Raw genomic sequence first — 19,198 nt, 5'->3', positions numbered from 1 at the left:
TAATAATGACAAATTTAAATTCGATGTAGTATAGTATTCAACATGTGACTTGAAGACAAATGAAGTGCCGTTTGTTTTGTATTCACATAGCGTTATGAGGTATATTCTTGTGAAACCACTTATTGAATCTGGTTTTATTTTTTAATAAGACAACTTACAGCAGGGCAAACAGAAATTTGTGTTATGGCCTTTAATAATCTTTAACCCCTTTAGGGAATAACTCTAAACTATCTTTTCTGAACTAAATGCCAATCTGCTACAACTTTTTCAACGATTTGTAAAAAAAAACAATATTCTAACGTATATACAAAAATTAGTTATTTTATGCAAAAATCATTTCATCTCGGCGTCTCTTGGGTTGATTGGGTTTGTTCTGGCATTCAGCGTGGTTCATCAGCTCAGGCGGGCACGTGGAAACTGGTGATGAAAGCAGCATTTGCTTCAAGTCATAGAACAAAGCAGAATCGTCGTTAGTACAGAAACTGACTGCAACTCCGGTTTTGCCTGCACGGCCGGTACGACCTATGCGATGCGTGTAATCTGCAGAAAAGAAATTTGATAACATTGCATTAAATTAAAAAAATAAATTGATGATTTACCTTCAATAGTCTTGGCCATATCATAATTGATGACCATTGAAACATCCTTAATATCAATACCTCTTCCAGCCACATCAGTGGCAACCAATATGTCCTTGGCACCAGACTTAAGGCTGGCCAAGGCATATTCTCTTTGCTCTTGCCCTTTACCACCATGCAACGTACACGCATTATAGCCAAGTTTCTCCAGACCTTTCGCCAACACATCTGCACCCTTTTTCTGGTTAACGAATATAATGATTGGTGGATCCACTCCTTTGGAAAGATACTCCATGAGTTTCCTTCTCTTATCATTTTCACCAACAATATGGACAATTTGTTCTACTCTTTCAGTAGGCTTGCCTATGGAGCCTATGTATACCACTGCTGGTCTTCGAAGATAAGTTCTTGCTAACCTAAATATAGAGATAGTTACATTTAAAAATAGCTAAAAAGCCAGCAAAATGCTTGCCTCTCTACAGCTGGAGGCATGGTGGCTGTAAACATCACCGTTTGCCTATACTTCTTTCTGCTGTTGTAGTTGGCCAGTAGTATCTTGCTGTCTTCAGCATCATCATTGTCTGGCTTCAAATTAGACACAGGCATGTATTCCAAAATTTTTTGTACATCAGGTTCAAATCCTATTTAAATAATAATATCAATTATACTTTATTTACTATTCAGAATAGTTTAGGGCTATCTACCACTAATATAGATAAATAGTTTGAAGCAGAATGTATATAGACCTTTATAGACCTTTATAGAGTAATTATTTTTTAAATTGTGACCTTAATGAATCACAACAATGAAACAAAAACTCACCCAAATCTATCATCCTATCAGCTTCATCCAACACAATATAAGTACACTGGTTGAGGACCAAGTACCTGTTCTCCAGCACATCTATCAAACGTCCAGGAGTGGCTATGACAATCTCACACCCCATCCTCAACCTAAAACCTTGCTCCTCTCTGCTCAAACCTCCTACAACAACCACTGTCCTAATTCCTAGTGGTTGTCCAAATTTCACTGTTTCTTCTTCGATTTGCTGGGCCAATTCACGAGTGGGAGCCAATATTATTGCATAAGGACCTTGATCTGCAACTTCATTTCGTTCAATTTTTGGTAGAGATTGAATCCATGACAAAAGTGGGATAAGGAAAGCTAGAGTTTTTCCAGAACCTGTTTCTGCCACACCAATAATATCCCGGTTTTGCATTCCAATAGGAATGGCTTGTCTTTGAATGGGAGTGGGATCTTTATAACCGATCTTGTCCACAATTTCCTGCAGATCTTTGTGAATCCCTGATTCAGACCAGGAACGAATTGGTTCTGGAATTTTTCCTCCTTTTATGGTTATATTGTAGTCTTCTCGGAATATTCGCCAATCTCTCTCAGTCATTTCATCCTTGTCTTTTTCAGACCAGTGCCGGTCATCCCATAGCTGCTTTTCTTCTTTTCGCTTCACCTTCTTCAACCGAACTTTCTCCTGTGCCTTTTCAGCTTCAGTCCTACGAGTCTCCAACAATTCTCCATAGAATTTACTTTGATCTCTTTTTTGGGCTTTAATGTCAATGCCTGCCAAGTTGCCTCGTCCAAAAAATTGAACTTGATGTTTCTCTTTGTACAAGGGATTATAATCTAATGAAGTGTCTTCACCTGCATCCCAGTCAAAAACAAACTTTCTATCATTCAGTCTCCTTACCCTACGTTTCTTCTTAATCAATCCCAAATAACGTTCTTTTATTGCATCTTGTTCCTTTTCCTTGTCCTTATCTTTCTGTTTTTCTTCCTCCCTTTCTCGATCCCTAGCTCGCCTATCTCTGTCTCTATCATCCTTCTTGTCCTCTTGCCGGCTTACCTGCATGGTTTGTATTATTTTACGTTCTTCATCCTGTACTTTTTTTTGCCGTTCCACTTCTTCTTGGCGTCGTTTCAAGGCTTCAGCAGCCCTTTGCTCTTTAGTTAAAAATACTGGCTTACTTTTTGTAGCCTCCTCAGCCTTCTTTTTTGCAAGCAGTTCTTCTAGTGATAGAGGCTCTTTTTTTACAGCAGCTTCGTCCTTGATTTCAGGTTTGACCTCTGGTTTTGTTTCAGACACCTCAGGAAACGGTGACTTTCTGGTGTCTTTGGCTTTCTTGTCTTCCTTCCGATCTCTATCACTCTTGTATTTATCTTTATTTTCTTTTTCATACTTATCGTCTCTGTCCCGTCTATCATCCCTAAGATCTCGCCGATCGTACCTGTCCCTAGACCTAGACCTGTGCCTTTTGTATCCTCGTTCTTTGCTTTTCGAACGGGACCGCCTCAATCGTTTGGTGTCCCTCTCTTTTTCCATGCGATCTTTACTACGAGAGCGACGTTTCTTGTCGTTACCCATTGTAATGGTGGTTTCAGAAATAAAAAATGGGATATTTTTTACTTTTTAGATACAAATTTGGCTTCAATATCTATAACCATCCCGTTCCCTAAACCAACCCAAACACAAGTCTGGGTGCCAATCTACGTCAAAATGTCATCGATTTTAACTTAAATGCTTCAAGCTATGACGTATGAAGCGGCAACGTCAGATGAAAGAGTCAATTTTGAATGTATATCTGATACTTTAATGATGCTGTTCTACAACAATACATCGATGTATATTTATATTTACTTTTAGTTCATTGATTTTCTTCGTCACCATTATAATTAACAATGGTCAGCGGATGATAAGCAAGAAAGAAATGAATGAAAAAGCATTGTTGCCTTGTTTCTTCATGGCTCGTAACTTTACTGAATGCCTAAAAATTAACATGAAGTTAGAAATGTCTGCCGAAGATGTTATTATTTTACTTTTAATGCACTTTTTAACGAGCATTAGTGAGATAGAAGCAATAAATACGCGGAATATAAAGTTGGTGATATAAAAATAGCGTTATACAGCTTAATTCATTTAAAATTAAATTCTCAGAGAAATGTAGTAATAGAAATATAAAACTAATGTTATGAATGATTAAAAAACTTGCAGGTTCGAGAAGAAAATAAATTATAATTAAGTGAAAAATCTAAATAAAATTCGCAATTTATATGACACTGACAGCGACACGTAACAGCTGTTAGAGGTGACGTTAGTATGTCGAGTTTTACAAAAGTATGCCTAAAATGCAAAATAAAAACAGAAAAGTTTCCTATTATTTTACTTTTAATCCTTTGATTTACGTATTTCTGGATAGTTTATGGTAACTTACTAATTCTCGAACTGCTCTACCTATTTTTCCATTTAACAAACAAGTGCACAAATAAGAAAAAAAAGAGTACTTTAGCCTCTTGATACCCCCAGAAAATTCATTACCATGGCAGAAGTTACAGTAGATAAAAGGCTGAAATTGGCAAATACTAAAAAACGGGTAAGTTGAATGCTTATTCTGCTTCCGACCTTTTATCTCAGTTGTTCAAAATGTGCCTCTGTGCCATTAAAAAGCTTTCACAAAAATTCATTTAGCAAATATTTATGTGGCCACATCATCATCTATATCTTGTCATTTGCATCCTTCATATATATATGTTTTTCTAGTTCAAAGAACTACAAGAATTAAAGAAAAAAAGAAATGAAGGTAACATTCCAAAAGCCTCCTTAAATCAAGGTAATTCAAATGACTCAAGCAACAGAACCACCCCAATTGATGTCATTGCTGTAAATGACTTTCTTAATCCTTTGGAACCTCCTGCAGACTCATTTGCTTCTGAAATCAAAGATTCAATTCTAACTGATGAACCTGCAACTCTTCCCAATTATTTCTCTGATGTAACCACCTCTGCTGCCTTCTTTGACAGCATACCATCCAAAAACGATGTTGCAAAAACTAAACCTTATAATGAAGAAAGTACTCATTTATTGACATACTTTAATACATCACAAGAAGAGGAAAATGATGAAGCCATAGGAATGCCCAGATATTTTGACAACACAACTTATAATGCCGAATTTTTGGGCCAACCCTACTCAAGCAACGAGGACTATAAGCTTTTTCCTAAAGCAAAGGAAGTGGATACCATTAGGGCAGCTCCACAAGTGATACAAGATGAAGATGTTGTGTGTCAAAATTATCCTGAAATAGAGGTAAATGAAGCACACTTAAGGGAGTTTGCAAAGACAGCTGCCAATAATAAGTGTTACCCACTAATGCAGTACAACCAAGATACTGTGGTTTCATCATCTGACAATGAAAAATTGTTTGATTATTTAGGAGCCAGTGGAACTTCTCAAGCTGTAAAAGAAGATATTTGCACTACAAATGATCAAATTGAGACATCCACTATTGAAGCTAAACGGGAGGTGCAACATTCAAATGTAGAAAGTTTAAAACAGTTATCAGACCAATTAGCTCAAATGATTGAGCCAAGTTATGAATACTCAACAAATGGTTCTATAACAGACTTAGAAAAACGAAACATTGAACTTGCAGCCAATTTGGAAACTGAGAGATTGCAGTCAGACCAATTGAGAACTATCAACAATCAACTGCAATCCCGAATTCTTCAGCTGGAAAGTGGATCTCTGGCTAAAACGGACTTGCACAGTTCTCAAGAAATTGCTCAACTAAAGGGTGACTTGCAAAACCATCTGCAAACAATCGGGCTTCTTATAGCTGAAAAAACTGAACTCTCCTCAAATCTAAGTCAGTATGAAATAACCTGCAGGCAGAAAACTACTGATTGTGAGGAACTGCAAGCTAGATTGAAAGCATCGAGGAGCCGGGTAGCCGATATGGAAAGAGAATTGAATAGTTTAAAATCTGAAAAGCTTAAATCAGAAAGTTTGGGTGAGCAGTACAGCAGCGCTTTGGATAATTTGAGGCAAGAGTACATTGTGTTGAAGGAACAGAAAGATGAACTGGCACAGGATTTGCTGGAGGTCAGGGAAAAGCTGAAGAATACTGAAGAAGAGAATGTTAAGTTGCTAGAAGAGAATAAAGTGAGTATTTATTTATATTGTTTTAGATCAAGTAAATGGCTTTTGACTGATATGGAATATTCAATTTAAGTGAAAAAATTGTTAAGGTTTTTTTGGCGACATTTTTCCTTGCTTTACTATCTTCAATCAATATATTTTAGAGCGTGAAAAACAAGCTTGCCTTGGCTGAAGTTAAAATCCAGCAACTGGCCTCTGGAGGAGCTTTGGGAGTGGACCCCCAAATTGAACAGTTGACTCAAGAAAAATTCACCCTAGAGAGTGAAATAACTAATCTAAATCAAATGCTTCAGTCAACAATAAAAGAACGAGATGAGTCTACTTTCCAATATCAACAATATGCCCAGCAACTCAATGGTTAATATTTATTTACTCTCTAATGATAATTTACACAGAAATAACCTTTAGTGTCAAATTGCTGAACTATATTTCTTGTCTCTCTTAATATTAATGTACCACTTAATGTGACTTGACATAATGTCTATATCATAGTCTTTCTTGAAACATAACAGCAATGACAAATGTTGCTTCTGTATGGACCAAACTTTAGGATTATAACAACAGTTTACTTCTAGCCCAAGTCGTCAATTTGTCTTCGAAACTAGAACGACTTCAACAAGATAAGGAGAAACTATTACAGCAGGAGCAGGATAGAATTAAACACATTGGTGCCTTAGAAAAGCAATTGCAAAGCTTGCAGAATGAACAAGTTGCATTTGCAACTCGCAGCTCCAGTTCTATAGAGCTGAAAAATGATCTGGAAAAGTCTCGCGAGCTATGTGTTCAAATGCAGATTGAGAAAACTACAGTTGAAGAAAATTATACTAAAGTGTGTAATGAGAAAGATTTACTCTTGAAAGAGCTGGATGCTAAAACTGACTCCATTGCTCAGCTAGAAAGTTTGGTAGAGCAGTTAAGGGGCAATCAACCTGACAGTGTGAAATTGCTGGCGACTATGGAGAGCGACAAAGTGGCTGCTTCCATGGCAATACAGCAAAATAAAGAGCTGAAGCTGCAATTGGAGGGTATGCAAGAGGTGGTGATGAAGATGGTAAGTATAATGAAGATATTATTTTATTTTTTGTTCACTTAATGCATTCTCTAGGACAATGATAAGGTGGAGCTAACAGAGAACCTGAAAGCACAACAGCAAACCAACAAGGAATTATTGGAAAAACTCCAAAAAACCGAAACCACGCTTCACTCAATGGCCGACGCGATCGAAATAAAAGATCATGAGCTTCTGAAATTGCGCGAGTCATCGGAAAATATGACTCGTCAGGCATTACAATACGAACAATTGGAAGACCGGCTGAGACATTACGAAGCCCACGACAATTCTGCTCATATTTTACAACAAGAGCTCCTGGAAGCCAAACAAACCATCGCAAAATTAAGGGAGGACTCAAAGCAGGCTGAAGAAGGTGTAGATTTGCAAGAAGCCAGAGAGAAGATCACGCAACTATCCAATGAGGTCAATAGACTTAGAACTGGCAGTGACGAGGTAGTAGAAGGAATTGACACCAATGAAAACGTTCTAGATAAGGAAAATGTGATGAAGTATTTGGAAGAGAAAGTGAAAAGGACGATGCAAGAGATAGCTGATCTTTCGGATGAAAAGCAACGGCTGGAGCACATAGTGTTGCAGCTACAAGGGGAAACTGAAACCATCGGGGAATACGTGGCCTTGTACCAGCATCAGAGGATGGTGTTGAAACAAAGAGCGCTAGAAAAGGACCAGCAATTGAAACAATTGGCCAATGATAGAGAGCAAGTGAAAATTAAGCTGAACAAGCTAAACGAACTTATTAAAAAACTGGTACCAGATGAGGTGATTGAAGAGCATTCTAAACTGAAGAAAGAGGAGGAAGTTGGTGCTATTGTTACAAGCAAAGTGGGAGATGATAAGGAGACTGCGGATGAAATTATTACGCTGCTCACAGAGATAAAGAGCAGCAATTTAGTCGAGCCTGATGAGAGTTTTCATCACTGTCCATGGTGTTCGGGACAGTTGATTACAGTGTAGAATATAGAGGTATTTCAGGATAATTTTATATATTGTTTTATGTATAATTGGTGCTCATTATTAATACATTTATATCCTCAATTAGAGGTGTTTTACTTAGGCAAATCATAGTTGAAGTAATGAGGAAAACATTTCTAAGTTCAAAGGTAATATTTTTGGTTGTTTTTGATTTGTGTTGTTTAGATTGTATTTGATGAATAAGCGACAGAACAAAGGTATGAAATTGCACGGTAAGAACAATGTTTCTTGAAAATATGGCGAACGCAGTTTTATCTACATTATATCGATTGCGAATGTTGTATTGCATTGGATTAGATGGACTGGTAACAGTTATTGCTGTTTCAACTTCTCCTTTTTTGGGGTAGAAAATTAGTCAAATCTATTACCTAAATGTATGATCTAAAAAAACAAATTTGGTTCAATTTAAATGAATAAAAAAATATCAGCAAAGCAATACCCCATAAGAAACTAATCTGTGCCGAAAAACGGGAGCGTCACCATGATTTACGGTTAACTCAACCAACCGCTCCAGGAATTCGGAAATTACTCTTTGTTTCCTTGCTACTCTCGAAAATATCGGAATTATTTGATGCCAAAGAAAAAACACATTTATATGATAATAGATACGCTTTATTTAATAAATTTTAATCAAAAAGTTCGCTCTCTTCACGACGATAATATACTTATTAACTCTGATTATACACACTTATCGATATTTTCCAACTTATTAAAACTTAATGTCTTATTTCGACTTACAAAGTAATTACGTTTTATGTATAGAAATGATCTGTCTAAAATATGGTTCTCTATAGGTATAGCGACTTATAAATCTATATGTATAGACATATAATGTAAAACTTAACAATAAATTAACGTTACAAAATACAGAAGGTATAATAATGTATATGAATACTCTGAAAAATAAATTATTTAAAGTAAAGAAACGTACAGCGCGTGCGGGTTTTGGTATTCTGTGGGGATTGTAATGATATCATACAATTCAGTGCGTCATTATCTCTCCAAAAAGAAAATCTATAATATGCTTTTTTAGAACTCACTATCATAACAAAATTTTCTATTAATAGAATTGCTTTTAAAGGAAAAATCAAAGCCGAATTCGGAAATACTATTTTTACAATAGCGTACGGTACAATTTGAAAATGGTGTTCTTAACCCGTTCGGAGTTCTATAAAATCCGTTAAATTTCAATAAAACTGCCAAATAAATAATAAGGTAAAATGAGGTAGACTTTTGGAAAATATTGCAAAATTAGGCTCGTTTGGTTGTAATAATTAATTGTAACGGCCGAAGATTAAAAAAGTGAAGGACCTGAATGCTTACTACCTTAACAAATATATTATGTACAGGGTGGTTCACGTAAGATAATTCAATATATTGTCCCAAAAACCTTAAGGTTAAAAAAGAAAGTTTAATATAAAAGGTATTCAGTTTTTTGTGAATTTTTATTTTTTTATATTTTCGAAATTATAAGGTGGTCCAGGAAACTATGTCGTGACAAAATTACATTTTTTTAAACAGAATACCCTATATTTTATTATGGATATTAATTCTGCTTGTAATTAAAAGTATTTTTCGTTATTACAAAATATATAAAAATGTTTAGTAGTTTTTGAGTTAATTCAATTTAAAGTCAAGATCGAAAGAAAAATAAACTTTTGAAAATTCTTTATATTCTTATTTTTGACAAATTTTATACGGGGTGTCAAAATAATTGTAAATTAATTTAATGATAAATATGTAATCGATAATTTAAATTAAAAAAATGGTGATTGATAATATTTTCAGCAAGGCATGTAAGATCTCTTCGGTTTAGATATATAACAAATATATGTATATCATTTGAAAGGGAATCAAAAGATTTTATTAAAAAAAAAAAACAGGGTACCCCATTGAAAAAACTCGAGTTTGAAGCACTTGAAATGTGAAAAGTTTGAATTATTTTTCACATCTCGTATAAAATTGATCGAAAATTAAAAATATTTTCTAATAGAACCATCCCTTGTTTTCAACTGGGCAAGCTCTTAAACGATTAAATTAATACTTTGTACATTTGAGAATTTTCAGGAATTGATTTTTCTTTAGAACTTTACTTTAAACTGAATTACTTCAAAAACTGCTAGAAATGTTTCATATTTTGTAATAAAAAAATTCTTATAATTACAAACAGAATTAGTGTCCACAACAAAATATAGAGTATTTCATTAAAAAAAAAAAACAATCGTCACGTTACGGTTTTCTGGACTACCCTGTAACTTTGAAAACATTTAAAAATAAATAACTTTTAGATTAAACTTTTTTTCCAAAACCTTTTGGATTTAAGACGAGGTAATGGACCATCTTACGTGTACAACTCAGTGTGGGTGGAGACTCAACATCATCCTTTTCTTTGATCCGCTTGAGTATACTGACCAGAAATTTGGTTTCATCGATGAGAGCTTCAACAGAACAACTTTGTCATGAGGGGAACTCAAATAAATATAATCTTAATGTATTAACAAAAATATACACAAAAAGTAAAAACTACTCAACAATAATAAAATTAGAGGGAAATCTCACATTAAATTTAAAAACTTGAGCTTTTGCCCTTAATTATTTGTAAATTACTACTATATAAACACCGAAAGCCTTTCAGATTATTAAAATGGCAGTAAATTCACTTTTCTCGACTTATCCGAGTCTAGAGGCCGGATCGAGGGCCCCGCAAGAGTAAAGCACAACCTACACAGAGAAGAGAGGAAAGAGTGCTCTAATATGGCTTCAATATACGTATGTATTTTGAGTTTCACCTTCAATATATTCTTTTTTAAGGTAAAGTAGCGCGACGTTCACAATATCATGTTTGAGATCGTCTTATACAGCAATAACTATAGGAGGAGGTTTTGGCGTATTCCGCGCATCGGCCAAAATCTGATCCTCTGAACCGAACACCATTACTATGTTAAAACCCTTAATAATACGTACTGTTGGATCTTAACACTCATATTATTATTTGTCATTTAATCTCAACTGGGAGGCAACAATAATATAACTACAAAAACCATTACACGACTAAGATGATAATGACCGTAATAATAGATGTAAAAATAACGAATAAACACGATAAAACATGCTTAAAATACTAATACAAAAATGATTGCTTAAACGGTATATATATTCAAAAAACGTTTGTCCAGTCGATATTTTTTAGCTCAGGAAGATTCTAGTGCTAAACTTCAGTCTCAAATGGACGTCTGATGGTCAGTGCGCATGTCCATTTTAACCAAAAACCTTTTTAATTTGGCAGTGTCAGGCAACTTAAGTAAATACCCTCAATGAAACGAACGTCTCCATATCATATCCCAATGTGAATTACTGTCGTGTGGTGCATTATAATAAGCCTGACTATTGCTATTTTGATTGTTAAATTGTATTTTAGGCCCAAGAACTAATAAGTGTTTGTCCTGACAAATCAAACGAGTGTAAGAGCGTCTGCCCCAAGTGATTATAGTGTCTTATGGCTAGTAACACAGAAATATCACACGAATCTTCAGCTCTTACACTCCTAGGTATGGTCGGTTTCATCTGGGGCTAGTCGCAAGGACCCAAAAACCTCCTCTTCCTGGCTAAGTACCTTACAACGACACGGAAAATAAGTCTCTTGTACTTTAGTCGGTTTGAGATCGGGGGCTCCCGGCCCCGTTTACAAAATATGGTAAAGAACACATGGACAGAGACCCCGTTCAGTCTCCGAAACGCGAGCAGGCCTTCTTCCACTTGCATTGGGTACACCATTGCTCCCTGTGGTCCATGCCGTAGACCTTTCTGCATTTCTTGTTTTCGCCTCGCACTCTGCGAGGCGAAATGGGCATTTTGGGGCTGTGGGGCCGCGGCGAGAGCTTCAGCAACTTGTGGGGACTTTGAGGGATGGGCGTGGGACCGGACAATAGGCTCTGACGCATGTTGCCTACCAGCTGGCGCTGGTAATCCGGATCCTCGTGAGGTGGACGGGCCATGTCACGATGGGACAGGGTCGGTGGCGGGCTCGTTAGGCCTAGCTCAATCTCCGTATAGTAAAATTCTTCTTCTCTGGGAGAAACGCTGAAAAAAAACATGGCTCCATTAAATTTTAATGCAACTTTTATTAGGTAATAGATAACTTAAAAAAACGATTAACGGAACATATTTTCGGGCATTCAGGGTCAGTCACAACAAGCTAAAGCGTTAGCGTTTTCGGTGGTACCGGAATTCGCTACTATAACGGTCCAAGGCTGTCAGAACGACGCCAACCTTGGATGCGAGCATGATCATTTTGCGTCGTATAACAAATATTTTGATCGAACAAGAGCAATTCAAATTGAACTTTCTACTCGCTCTGTGTATTAGGTCCCATAAGAGCCTCTTTTTGTATTGTTAGTTCCCTTTGATCACCCGCTTTAGCTGAAATATTAGAAGACGAAGGTGGTTATATAAAATTCTGTTGAACAGGTGTTGAAAGCAAAGTTGAGATTGGTACGATGCTAGTCTTTTAATTTATGCAGTATGTATATGTGCAACAATGTGCGAGTAATATATAACATACTTTCAACGCCAGACAGTCTACTAACCTACATAGTAGAAAATCGCTGTTAGTATCATTATATCGTCTATGACTTATATTGTTGTTTATGCAAAACCGGCAAATTGTTTACAAATTACGCAATTCTTTTGGATGAGCTCGTAAACGTTTGTTGCTACAACAGCCTTGGGAGCTGTTTAAGCGCTTACAAATTGGCAGGGGCGTGCCAAAAGTTAAATTTATGAATGCGGCGAGCTCGGATCAGAGGAACTCTCCTGATTGAATTCCCAGAGAAAAAAACAGATTATTGTATTCAAGAATGGACGAGCTTAAACATCTTTTTTACAGCTGAAAATAAATTTTTTTTCATTTTTGTATTTGCCTTTTGGATGATGTTGCTAGTCGCGAGTGATTCATGCTTACAATTCTTGGTTTAATCCAAAAAACATGAGCAAAAGTCACATATCAGATCATCATTCAATTTTGTAATAAAGGCTTGAGTTATTATTAAAAGAGATTTTATTCACCATATTGTCAAGATTAAACTTTGAACCTATGGAAATTTACTTAAGAAAAGATTACACAGCCATTTATTGATCATAAAACCACTTAATTTATTTATTTTGATATACAAATGATTATTAAAATAGTGTACAAAGAAAATAAGGTGGCATTAAAATTACTTTATCGACAATAAACATGATTGCTTTGTGGTGTGGAACCACAAAAGGTACCGACCTATCTTGCTCAAGGAGGTCAAAAAAAGGAATAACTATATATGTAATAAAAGAAGTAGCAAACAAATTCATAAATTTAAATTCTGTCCCTTGCTTTATTTATTGAATAATTATTACGCATGAGGATATCTGTGAAGCTATATATTCCAGTAAAAATCTGTGGTTGGTGTCACTCAAACATAAAATAAATAATCTGTACACAGCAAGACTCATTTTCATATTCAAGAAGAATTATTACAAAGTTGAAAAAGAGCAAACTAGCTAATTCAACTGTTTAATATAAATAAATGGGTAATCTGAGATATATTGTGGGTTGCCTATCTATATCTATCTAATGAGACATGGGGCAGATGCCGATAGTCCAATCGTGTAAAACCGTGAAATAAATATTCGCATTTCATATACTCTTCTCTGATTGGCCAGTTGGTGTAGGTTTTTTTGTTTTTTGCTTCTATCTTCTACGAAAGAATACATTCCTTTAATATTAGTTTTGAATCGGTTTTCGGTAACGATAAGTTTAATTTTTCTCCAAATAAATCGAACTAATGCCGAGTTCTAACTTAATATCCAAATGCGGAAGTGTTTTACGACTATATGTGGGTGTTCTCTGTAAGTCCCGACTGAAAGTTAGGACCACTTTAATGTAACTTTTCTTGACGATCCCGAAAAAGCTCCGGCGTTTTTGTGCTTCATCATGGTAAGTAAATAAAACAGAATCATTAATATATCACAAGATGTTTTCTAATGCCGGCAATGTTTTTCGACAACTGCGCCTATATTATTTACTTGTTTGTATTTAGTTTGCCTATTTGCTGGCAATAGTAAATTTAAATATTCGTTAAGCCGCCATTTTGTGTTACAAACTTATGCCAGAGGTAATCTCAAAGAACACCTAAAATGGGTCTTGAAATATCATAGACACGTTTGAGATCAATTATTCAACTGTTAGTTAGATGGGTGATGATAACTATGGTTTCATGAGTCTTGACCTTTAGTGGTGCCGCCAAACATTTTGAAAGACATCCGAAAATTGTTTCATCGACGCCCTATTCACGTTTACGAATTTCTGTAATTAACGTCCGATATTTACGGCATAACATTTTCCATCGCATTTCGGACAAAAAACAAAAATTATAACGTTTCTATTTCAATTTAAAAATCACTCTACTTATTCTAAGTAAATTTACATTTCAACCGGAGTATGAAAACTCCTACGTCATAAATTGAGTATAAGGGACAGATAGTGATTACGTGTCAAGCGTAGGTGTTGCGATTTAGTTAAATGCAAGCCGTCATGGCCACTGTCAGCTGCGTCTCACCAATCACAACACGCTCAGCATAATGCATTAATGAAAAATCAAACATTAATGGGGGTTATTATATAGTACATACCTCTCCCTGGGAACTGTCTATTTCTCGCATTTAACATTGTGATCGTTGAAGTATCTACCATAGGAAGTGTGTGTGTAACCATTATAGTTTTCAGTAACTTTGTAATTAATTTGACACGCAAGTGCAATCATCGCGCAAAAGCAGCAAGTCATGCTTAGATTTTAAGTAATCGAATAAGTAATACTCGTTTCTACTTCATCGAGATTCTTCAGAAAGTCCCAAGCGGTGTTAATGCAGGAGAATGAAGTGTATTGTCTTTTTGTTGGTTGTTTTACCAGGTTTTATTTTCATTTTTTAATTTTTGTACGCCACACTTACTTGTGTTCGTTCCGCACGTGGCTCTCGATATCATCGCAAGTGTTGGAGGATTTGGTACATCCTCTGAACGTGCACTGGAACACTACCCGGGTGACGTTCTGCTGAAACAAAAAAAATCCGTATGATCAACAAATAAACTCTTGTCTTTGTGTTGCCGCGTGATATTGATTAATGGATTCCACATTCCGCAACAACATTAAACAGGTGGCAACGTCGGCCCTGTGGAGCACTGGAGCCGCGTCCGACTCGCCCCAACGGAACCCCGCTGCAGGGGCCAAAATCGGGCAAATCCTTTGTCCTTGGCGGTTCACGTCCTTTGTTGCCGTTTTTGGCTTTGACATTTTGTTCTCTGTTGCCCCGCATGAATGGCACTAAATTTACATTAGTATATTTTATTAAATAGAGGAAGAGGCTATAAATTTGTGTCTGACGTCCCTCTGTATTGGAACTGTAAATTACGCTTTCGGGTTGACAGTTATGACTGGCAGCTGACTGGCGTTCGTTCACTCGGGAAATGCATCACGCAATCGTTTTTGGACAAGATTGTAGCTTGAGGACACGCAAAGCGTTAAACAGGCGTGATAGGGGTCAAAGTAACTTACTACCAAAGATACAGAGCAAACTGTTATTTTTTCCAGTTGTCTGGGTACCTGCTCGGGATAATAACCTTTTTGTGTAGCAAAAGAAATATAATATAATATAATATATATATATATATATATATATATATATATATATATATATATATATACAAACACTAAAAATGAATAAAAAGTTACAACGTACGTATAGTTGGGTAACCGTGTCACTAACACCATCAAATCAAAAATAATTATTGAGACACGGTTTGTTAATGGAAATGAGGACTTGGCAACGCTGTGCAAGCACGTGGCTTTGTCTATAAACATATCGACTGGTGGCTGAGCGTCATAGCGGTCTTCGATCCAGCGCTGCAACAGAGATGGAGAGCAAACAATATAGCATCGTCTCTATTCGTTGCGCTAGTTCTTTGTTTCAGGTCGCTGACTATTTGAAATTCCAAATGCGGCTCAATTTTTTGCAAATTGTCATCTTTGTCTTGCTTCGCTCTATATTACATGACGTCATTAGCTGTGGAAACATCATAATTGAGTTGCGATATTATAATAACTGTTGTCTCTCGCGCGTGGCAAGCGAACTAGGTAGTAGGCGATAGTTGTGGTGCAGCTAATTTTAGGTCAATGTTAAGTTACATCATCGCTATTGTTTCAATTACGGATGTCTTTAAATTAGTGATTTTTTGCCAATGATTATATTACATCATCGGGTTTATGCCTACCTGTATTTACCTACCGAGTGAAGTTGTGGTACACATGGCGACTATTTCATGTGCATATATTCGATCTAGTTTTTGTCTTCATTTCGTTGATATCATAATTATTTCCAAGGGAAAAAGGCATAATACGTAGAATTCTAGGAATGAAATTCTGTCGATAGCACTGCTGCTGTTAAAACGACCGTAAGCCATAATTTTCTTGTATACCAAGTCTGATATTATTTGCAAAGTACCTGCTCATTAACCGTTATTATTCTCACGCGTAATTGCCATGAACACGTATGAATTTCGTATATCTGTGCGTTTCTCTAACTTTATGCATGCATTCCAATTCGCTTATAGAGAAGCCCAAAACCCTCATCACTGTTTTTTTTCTTCGAAGATTGAGCAGGAGTACCTGGTCCGTATTTTCCTAATATACGCAGACGAGTGTTATTACCCTCGAAAACCCAAAAAAAAAACCTCAGAACCCAAACCTTCCGGCCTTGAACCAGGTCTACGAACCGACAAATCTCGGGGTTGTTGAATCTTACTTCTGGGATCGCCTTGATTTGGTGATGCAGCTGTCCCTCTCTTACCTGTTGCTCCATTTAGTAGGAGTTCGATGCTCGGCTAATTCCAGGGGCGTAGGAAAATTGTGCTACACCGACCTATAACAAAGGTAGTAATTTGTAATATAATGCGCGTTGTTTGTGTTGTTATTGTTTCATGGCGGCGGGTACCCTATTAGAGTTTGCTCGAAGAATAAATTACCAACTGCATCATTATGTTAGATTGTGCATGTGAAACACGAAGGAACTGAGCGCAACGATACAGATACGGGATACTACTACTACTTCCTGTTCAAATATGGTTGCGGAAGTTGAGAGTATCGGTGAAATTTTTGGTGATTTTCTAAGACGCGTCACCCATGGTTTTGGCGCGTAAACAGTGACCGTCCATAGAAGTCATTGCCCGTCCAACCACGTGGTTCCCTGCCTAAGAAGCCGGTACAAACAACAACAAATGCTCAGCCTTTCTGATTAACCACGTTGCCTCTTCTCATTACACAGTTCCTCTTTCCTCATCCATATCCAGTTTTCAGATGTATTAAATCCAGGATAATCTTAACAACTACCACCGTCAGAATCAAAAGTGGTTTGATAAAAATAATTACTGATAGGTTGTCATCTGGATCTAATGAATCCAATCAACTCGGCAACATCGGAATGGTACGGCCGCACTTCAGGGCCATCCCTATTGCGATGTAAACATTGAAGGGTCAATGGCCCCGGTCTCCCTTCTCAGTTGACTCTGTATATATATATATATATATATATATACATATATATGTTCTTTGTGACTGACGTCACGTCTTCGCCGTGTTGGCCTCCAGTGCTGGTTTGCTGCTGGCCCCTTTGACTAGTTCCAAAATTACGGGTTATGGCGTGCAATAGCGCCATTTCATGCCGGATATTATTATGCAGTCATGGATTCAAATTAGGAGTGTTTAGGTTTGGGAAATGGGTACTAGTTGAGTTGCTTTAAAACTTTTAGAAATTAAGTTCATTTGAAACGGCAGTGGTACGGTGGATATCTCTAAGTTATACTAAAATTTAAATTTAAAATTCATAACACATCCAAAGCTTAAAGTTGCGCAACTTTGCTTACTTATGATTTTGCGTTCATTTAACCAACTTTGTATCTCTTTGAACAATTGAGATGTCTATAAAAACGGGCACCCTGTAGAAAATGTGCAATTTATTGAATAAGTATCAAGATATAGCAATTTGAGAAGATTAAGGCCTATTACGATTTTATACCCCTTCCCGCTCTGCTTTTTAATTAATTCTCGCAACCCAAAGACCGGTTTCCATCTTATTAGTTCTCGTCAGTTCAGTTCATCTCGAGTCAATTAAACGTAGGCAGAAATTGGCAATGTCAACGGCAAGTATATTGGGCCTGTAGGAAAATATCCTACCAGCGCCATCTGCCGTGTTCGCATTTAAGTGACTCGATTTTACCCGAATTGACGAGACCGAATAGGATCGAAACCGGTCTTTGCGAGTGCCCAAGTTAATTAAACGCAGAGCTGGAATAAGGCGTAAAGTCGTACTAGGCCTTGATCTTTTTAGATTTGTCCTACGACTCTTTGCATTCACCTTCACTAAGATACAGAATTAAAGTTAAAAAATAATGGAAATTTGGTTGTTTTAGATGACGTGAATTTCCCAATTATAAAATACTATGTATTGAAGTGTAGAATCGTACTTATTGCCTGTGAAATTATGTGAAAAAAAAATTAACAATACGGTTAAGAATGTTCTGTATATACATATATAGTTTATTGTCAAAAAACTATTACTTTTTATATTTTTGCAGTAGGCCATATCCGGAGGTAGGTCCAAATTAAAAGAATAGTTAAAAATAGGTCACACGTCTAAAATATTAAAAACATCGTCAAAAATACTGTAGAGCTTGACATGTAGGTTTGAAGCTGGTTTAATTATTTTTGGACTCTCACATGGCTTGGCCCCATAGGCTTGGATTGAATTTTATTGATAATTTGATGCCATCCCATGGGTGTTATTTTAGTTATTATTTATTATGATGAAATAGAAGAAAAACGAGAAAAATGAACAAAAAAATCTCTTCCTGTTTTTTAGACCTGAGTATTACATAAGGGACCATCATCAGCTACATGGTTTCTTCAGGAAATCTTAAGTACTCTCCGCCTAATTAACCGTTGAAACTAATCGCGGTTCAGAGTGGTTCGTTTCCTGAAATCGCTTCTGCGAGTTCAAGAAACCATCGCCTATTTATAAAATTATGTGCCTTCGAAGGACGGTCGTTCACCCAAAGACCCGGTGTTTGGGAGAGCAGTTATCATTTTCGTTTTGCCGTTATTATACAAGTTGATCATTACAATAAGCCCAAATAAATTTCTTGCTGGAGAGCGTTAATGGGGCTTCAATAATCAACCGCACAGCGGGAATAGGTCTATTTCGTTATTGTTTTAATCTTGATAGGCCTTGAGTGCGAATCCAACGCCGTTATTTTTTTAGACCTTAATCTCGAAATGGACGAATCACCGCCAAAGGTAAATAACCCGTGGTTGCAACCATGGACCAAAAACGCGAAGCAGGTATGTGCGCGTCTGCAATGGGACATCAACGATATTGTTTGAGAGAGACAGAGAGTGAGGGAGAGAGAGAGTGAGAGAGAGAGAGTGTGTGTGAGAGAGGGGGACACGAGAGAAAGAGAGAGAGAGAAAAAGAGAGAGACAGAGAGCGAAGTGAGTAATTCATTCGTCTTTGTAACAAAGTGCAAGTCAAGCGATAAAGAAC

General features: G+C 36.6%; 3 protein-coding genes across 4 annotated transcripts in view; 1 reads left to right on the top strand and 2 right to left on the bottom strand.

The window, feature by feature from the left end:
• Window positions 1-200: 200 nt before the first annotated feature.
• On the bottom strand, window positions 201-3,050 carry LOC136416981 (probable ATP-dependent RNA helicase DDX23). Its single transcript, XM_066402431.1, has 4 exons — window positions 1,401-3,050; window positions 1,051-1,219; window positions 600-994; window positions 201-540 (listed from the first exon to the last, which is right to left on the bottom strand). Exons 1-4 carry the CDS (start codon window positions 2,956-2,958, stop codon window positions 323-325), a joined length of 2,340 nt encoding a protein of 779 aa, XP_066258528.1. The 5' UTR covers window positions 2,959-3,050; the 3' UTR covers window positions 201-322.
• Window positions 3,051-3,834: 784 nt separating this feature from the next.
• Window positions 3,835-7,636, top strand: LOC136416980 (golgin subfamily A member 2-like). The gene is made up of 5 exons (XM_066402430.1): window positions 3,835-3,964; window positions 4,132-5,532; window positions 5,673-5,886; window positions 6,105-6,580; window positions 6,635-7,636. Exons 1-5 carry the CDS (start codon window positions 3,911-3,913, stop codon window positions 7,553-7,555), a joined length of 3,066 nt encoding a protein of 1,021 aa, XP_066258527.1. The 5' UTR covers window positions 3,835-3,910; the 3' UTR covers window positions 7,556-7,636.
• A 527-nt stretch (window positions 7,637-8,163) lies between these two features.
• Glut4EF (Glucose transporter 4 enhancer factor) overlaps window positions 8,164-19,198 on the bottom strand; it is a 29,934-nt gene continuing 18,899 nt past the window's right edge. Inside the window, exons 5-6 of one of the 2 annotated variants that reach the window (XM_066402446.1) lie at window positions 14,558-14,655; window positions 8,164-11,653 (exon numbers count right to left, since the gene is read on the bottom strand). In XM_066402446.1, coding sequence (XP_066258543.1) covers window positions 11,296-11,653; window positions 14,558-14,655 — 456 coding nt within the window. In that variant the 3' untranslated portion in view covers window positions 8,164-11,295. Of the gene's footprint in view, window positions 11,654-14,557; window positions 14,659-19,198 lie in introns of both variants that reach the window. The other variant, XM_066402445.1, reaches the window with a different exon arrangement.

The sequence above is a fragment of the Euwallacea similis genome, chromosome 26 (genome assembly GCF_039881205.1).
Source record: "Euwallacea similis isolate ESF13 chromosome 26, ESF131.1, whole genome shotgun sequence".
Classification (NCBI taxonomy): domain Eukaryota; kingdom Metazoa; phylum Arthropoda; class Insecta; order Coleoptera; family Curculionidae; genus Euwallacea; species Euwallacea similis.
The sequence above is the reverse complement of the archived record's forward strand: the minus strand, read 5'-3'. Positions and strand labels throughout refer to the sequence as shown.

Coding starts and splice junctions, on each gene's coding strand:
- LOC136416981 (XM_066402431.1), bottom strand. CDS start 2,958: ATGGGTAACGACAAGAAACGTCGCTCTCGTAGTAAAGATCGCATGGAA. Junction 1,220..1,400: donor TGATAGGATGATAGATTTGG/GTGAGTTTTTGT, acceptor TTATTTAAATAG/GATTTGAACCTGATGTACAA. Junction 995..1,050: donor ATGCCTCCAGCTGTAGAGAG/GCAAGCATTTTG, acceptor CTCTATATTTAG/GTTAGCAAGAACTTATCTTC.
- LOC136416980 (XM_066402430.1), top strand. CDS start 3,911: ATGGCAGAAGTTACAGTAGATAAAAGGCTGAAATTGGCAAATACTAAA. Junction 5,533..5,672: donor AGTTGCTAGAAGAGAATAAA/GTGAGTATTTAT, acceptor AATATATTTTAG/AGCGTGAAAAACAAGCTTGC. Junction 5,887..6,104: donor ATATGCCCAGCAACTCAATG/GTTAATATTTAT, acceptor GTTTACTTCTAG/CCCAAGTCGTCAATTTGTCT.